General features: G+C 51.6%; 1 protein-coding gene across 5 annotated transcripts in view; it reads left to right on the plus strand.

The window, feature by feature from the left end:
* Window positions 1–4,290, plus strand: part of HOOK2 (hook microtubule-tethering protein 2) — a 10,569-nt gene extending 6,279 nt beyond the window's left edge. Inside the window, exons 15-23 of one of the 5 annotated variants that reach the window (XM_010855473.1) lie at window positions 886–1,023; window positions 1,115–1,202; window positions 1,294–1,299; window positions 1,409–1,443; window positions 3,058–3,140; window positions 3,224–3,327; window positions 3,495–3,605; window positions 3,671–3,745; window positions 3,848–4,290. In XM_010855473.1, the coding sequence (XP_010853775.1) occupies window positions 886–1,023; window positions 1,115–1,202; window positions 1,294–1,299; window positions 1,409–1,443; window positions 3,058–3,140; window positions 3,224–3,327; window positions 3,495–3,605; window positions 3,671–3,745; window positions 3,848–3,997 (790 nt within the window). In that variant the 3' untranslated portion in view covers window positions 3,998–4,290. The remainder of the gene's footprint in view (window positions 1–885; window positions 1,024–1,114; window positions 1,203–1,293; window positions 1,300–1,408; window positions 1,444–3,057; window positions 3,141–3,223; window positions 3,328–3,494; window positions 3,606–3,670; window positions 3,746–3,847) is intronic. The other 4 variants (XM_010855475.1, XM_010855476.1, XM_010855477.1 and 1 more) reach the window with 4 other exon arrangements.
* Window positions 4,291–5,270: the final 980 nt, after the last annotated feature.

The following is a 5,270-nucleotide window of genomic DNA, read 5'->3' on the forward strand; positions in this document are numbered from 1 at the left end:
AGTCCATGGGGTCGCTGGGAGTCGGATACGACTGAGTGACTTCACTTTCACTTTTCACTTTCATGCATTGGAGAAGGAAATGGCAACCTACTCCAGTGTTCTTGCCTGGAGAATCCCAGGGACGGGGGAGCCTGGTGGGCTGCCGTCTATGGGGTCACACATAGTCGGACACGACTGAAGTGACTTAGCATAGCATAGCATGGAATGTAGTCCACCAGGCTTCTCCATCCATGGAATTCTCCAGGCAAGAATACTGGAATTGGTTGCCATTCCCTTCTCCAGGGGAATCTTCCTGACCCAGGGATCCAACCCAGGTCTCCTACATTGCAAGCAGATTCTTAACCATCTGAGCCACCAGGGGAGTCCTTTATGCTCACCCACTTCTAATTCTGCTTTTACCTGTCTGGGACTCTAGCCCTGTTGGTGGCTCCCCTCACCTCTTTGGGATCGACCCTCAGTGCACCAATTAGATCCAACTTATCTGTCTCCACTGCCCAGGCAAAAATCCTTTGCCGGGCACCGCCCACATCAGGTTCTGCCCCCAGGACACAGCCCTGTTCTCAGTGTATTCCCTACTGGGATCAGTGTCCTATATCCTGCCCACATGAACTCCCAGTCCAGCTTTCCTCTTTGCAGTGTTTTCCTATCCCGGAGCCCCATCTCAGTGCTCATGGCTCCGTCCACTTTGTGCCACCCCACCAGCGCTCCGCCCACCCACTCCTAGGCTCAGTCCCAGGTACTCTAACCCTACCCTAGGGTCTGACTGGGCCCTTCCCCTGGGCTTTGTCCCTCTCCCGGCCCCGTCCACCCAGTTTCCCTCCCGGAGCCCTGTAGGCCTGAGTGGTGACCCATCCCCAGCCCTGCTCACTCCTTCCCCATCCCCAGGGAAACACTCCTGCGACTTCAATTGGAGAACAAGCGCCTGTGCCAGCAGGAGGCGGCCGACAGGGAACGGCAGGAGGAGCTGCAGCGCCACCTGGAGGAGGCCAACCGTGCGCGCCACGGCCTGGAGACGCAGCACCGGTGAGGACCCTGCAGAGGAGGGCCTCCCCCTTAAGCTTGGAGGGGGAGTGAGGGAGGGCGCAGGCACTGAGCGGGGCCCCCACCTCCGCAGGCTGAACCAGCAGCAGCTGTCGGAGCTGAGGGCCCAGGTGGAGGACCTTCAGAAGGCCCTACAGGAGCAGGGGGGCAAGACTGAGGACGTGAGTGCCCACCTCCTCCCTGCCTGGCCCTCCCCTGTGCCCACCACTAACCCTCTTCTCTCTCCCCACTGCTGCCTGATGCCCCGTGAAGTCCATAGTAAGTACCTTGGGCTCAGAGTACCACTCCCGACCCTCACCCGCCAAGAAGGTTGGGACCTCTGGACACCTCATCCCCACACTCACCCAGCGCCTCTTCTCTCCTCCAGTCAATCCTGCTGAAGAAGAAGTTGGAGGAACATCTGTGAGTCGGGTGGGGGGAAAGATTGGGGCAAAGATGTAGGGGATGGATCTGGTGTCCATGGGGAGTTGTTTATGAGGCCAGGGGGTCAGCTGACGCACAGACTAAAGTGTCAGCTCCCCTGGGGTCTTATAGACCAGAGGAAGGTGTGTGGAGTATTTTGGGGGAACAATTAGGAGTCACTCAGGGAATTTCAGCAAGGTTGTGTGACAAAGTGATAGTCAGCTTTTATTACTTTTTTGCATTGCAAAAAAAAACAACTTTTTTTTTTTTTTTCATTTTTGAAAACACAGCTCAGCTTGTGGGATCTTAGTTCCCCAACCAGGGATAAAACCTGGGCCCACAGCTGTGAAAGCTCCACGTCCTAACCACTGGACCGCTAGGGAATTCCCAAAAAATAAAGTTCTTTATTAAAAGAACTTTCTTAAATAAATAAACTATTTTAGATAGCTATCACAATTATAATTTAAAAACCAAAAGGTATACCAAGTTATACAGAAATAAAGGGTAAACATCTCAGTCTTCCCTCATTAACTCAGTTTCTGCCCCATTCCAGCCCCATTTCTATTAGTTCATTATGGAAATTTTTCTAGAATTTTTAAAGCAAATTCAAATGAATGTGAATATAGCTTTTTACTCTCATTCCTAATTTACACAAAAGGTAGTATAATATGTACACTTTGCTTTCCCTACTTAACCAGTTAACTGGGGAAATTTCTTCGTATGAATAAATAAAGGGAGACCTTATTATTAATTTCTTGATATAGCAGTTTTTGTCAGCTGGGGTTCCATGGGGAAACTGGACCTTACAGAAGATGATTTTCATGACTATTCTCTCAGTTCTGCCAAGACTGGAATGTACCTAATGCCAACCTAGAGCACAGAAAGCTATTTCCTTATAGAGGATGAATACCTGGAGGCATTAGGGCTTAATTCTGTAGAATTCTGGTCTAGAAGGGCTGGCATATAGCATTTTTTTGGTAATATCGTAATTGATTTAATTCATTCTTTCTAGGCATTTGCGATTTCAATGTGTGCAACAAAGTAAAATCTTATATATGTATCATTGTTTGTGTGCAAATATATCACACACACACACAAAGGAATGGGTGGCTCCCAGGGCATATGGGTTTGTAATTTTAGTAGATATAGCCGAAGGTTCACTATTAGATGTTATACCATGTTCCAAGTCCATAATACATGATATTAGTCTCACTTATAGGGATCTTTGGGGTTTTGCCCCAGGTGGCAGAATGCAAACTATTAGCTTGTATTTCCTTTCATTAGAAGAGATTTGCATTCTAGAGAGATCCCTGGCTGCTGGGTGGGGAATGGAACTAAAGAGCTGAGAATAGAAGGCTGGCAAGGGATGATGGTGCCTGGACCAGCATGTGGGCTGTGGAATGGAGAGAAGTGGACAGATGGGGGAGGGAGGGCTGGTGCAGGGGCCACCTGGTGAGGGTCATGGAGGGTTGTGGCTCTGATGGCTGAAGAGATGGCGGTGCCGGGACACATAGCCCCCAGGCTTGGAGTCAGGTGGAGAGGTCTGCAGGAACACTTCTGGGAAGCAGAGAAATGGGCCTGGAACTGAGACTGCCTCTGGCTCCCCACCTGCAGGCAGAAGCTGCATGAAGCAGATCTGGAGCTGCAGCGGAAGCGCGAGTACATCGAGGAACTGGAGCCCCCCAACGACAGCAGCAGTGAGGGGGGCGCTCAGTGGCCTGGATGGGTGGGGGGAGCCCCCAAGCTCAGCACAGAGCTTAGGGGCCACCTTGACCCCCAGCAGCCCGGCGTATCGAGGAGCTTCAGCACAGCCTGCAAAAGAAGGACGAGGACTTACGGGCCGTGGAGGAGCGGTACCGCCGCTATGTGGACAGGGCGCGTGCGGTGAGGATGCTGGGTGCCCCAATGGCCTCCTGCCCAGACCACTGCTGCCCACCTGGCAACTCTCTGCCTCCTGGCCCCATGCCTGTCCTGCCGCATCATGTCACAGACTTCTGCATCATGGCCGGTGGGGCCAAGGTCACCTTGACTGTGTCTTTCCCCACCCCTAGGTCATACAGACCCTGGAACCCAAGCAGCAGCCACCTGGCGGGGCTCCCCTAGATCTCCACGCCCTGAGGACACAGCTCCGGGAGCGGGACGTCCGAATTCGGCACCTGGAGGTTGGTGTCCTAACCCCTTCTCACTGCCACCAGTATATCCAGTCCCTTGACTGTTCCCTCCTTAGCAGATGGACTTTGACAAGAGTCGAAGTCAGCGGGAGCAGGAAGAAAAGCTGCTCATCAGTGCCTGGTATAATATGGTGAGTTCACCATCACCTGCCTGAAATACTGGGAGCATGGAGGGTGCTGGTGTCCTGGAGGCTCATCTGACTCCAGCTGTGCCCCTCCCTCCCTCCCTCCAGGGCATGGCTCTACAGCAGCGAGCTGGGGAAGAGCGGGCCCCTGCCCATGCTCAGTCATTCCTGGCACAGCAGCGGCTGGCCACCAATGCTCGCCGTGGACCCCTGGGACGCCTAGCAACCCTGAACATGCGCCCTGCCGACAAGCACTGATGGATCGCAGGATCCTGCCACCTGCCCAGCTTAATCCACCCTGGATTCCCCCAACTCACAGGGGGCCCAGAATTATGCCTCAGCTGGTTGCTTGAGAGCCTTGAAGTCACAGTCTCTGCCCCTTTCTCTCTCAGCTGGGACAAGAGTGTAGGAGGCAGGTGGGAGGCAAGAATGGGCCTACGCTTTTTAGCAATGTGATTCTTATTCTTGATTTTCTCCCTGGGGTTAGTGAGCTGCCAGGGGATAGAGTGATTTTATATTTGAGAAGAAAAATAATAAAGACTTTTAATCTGACCTGGCTGGACTCTGGGCACTGAGGGCAGGGGGAGATGGTGGGCAAGGGGCTAAGATCATTGCTTTTAAGAAAAGGCTGGCTTATGTTCTTTGTTGGGTTTTTTTTTTTGGCTGAGCTGGGTCTTCATTTTGGCGCAGGATTTCTTTAGTTGTGGCGAGTGGGAGCTATTTTTGTTGTGGAGCACGGGCTCTAGAGTGTGTGGGCTCAGTAGTTGTGGCCCAGGGGCTTAGTTGTTCTGAAGTATGAGATCTTAGTTCCTCAGCCAGGGATCAAACCCAAGTCTCCTGAATTGCAAGGCAGATTCTTAACCACTGGACCACCAGGGAAATCCCCCTTAGCTTTTATTCTAAGTGAAGTGGGAAACACAGATGGTTCTGAGCAAAGGAGGAATATGACCTGATTCAAGCGTTCATAGGCTCCTTTTGGTCTTGTGGGAGGAACAGACTGTGGAGATGTTAGGGTCAGAGCTGAGAGACCAAGTCACTATCCACATGGGTGGTTGGATGATAGTGAGGGCTCTGGCCAGAGTGGGAATCCTAGAGGAATGGGAAATGGTTGGATTCTGGATACAATTGGAAGATTAAGCTGATGGGATTTGCTGTCCCATCACTTCATGGGAAATAGATGGGGAAACAGTGGAAACAGTGTCAGACTTTATTTTTTTGGGCTCCAAAATCACTGAAGATGGTGACTGCAGCCATGAAATTAAAAGACACTTACTCCTTGGACGGGAAGTTATGACCAACCTAGATAGCATATTGAAAAGCAGAGACATTACTTTGCCAACAAAGGTTCGCCTAGTCAAGGCTATGGTTTTTCCAGTGGTCATGTATGGATGTGAGAGTTGGACTGTGAAGAAAGCTGAGCACTGAAGAATTGATGCTTTTGAACTGTGGTGTTGGAGAAGACTCTTGAGAGTCCCTTGGACTGCAAGGAGATCCAACCAGTCCATTCTGAAGGAGATCAGCCCTGGGACTG

The sequence above is a fragment of the Bison bison genome, unplaced genomic scaffold (genome assembly GCF_000754665.1).
Source record: "Bison bison bison isolate TAMUID 2011002044 unplaced genomic scaffold, Bison_UMD1.0 scf7180017864365, whole genome shotgun sequence".
Taxonomy (NCBI): Eukaryota; Metazoa; Chordata; class Mammalia; order Artiodactyla; family Bovidae; genus Bison; species Bison bison.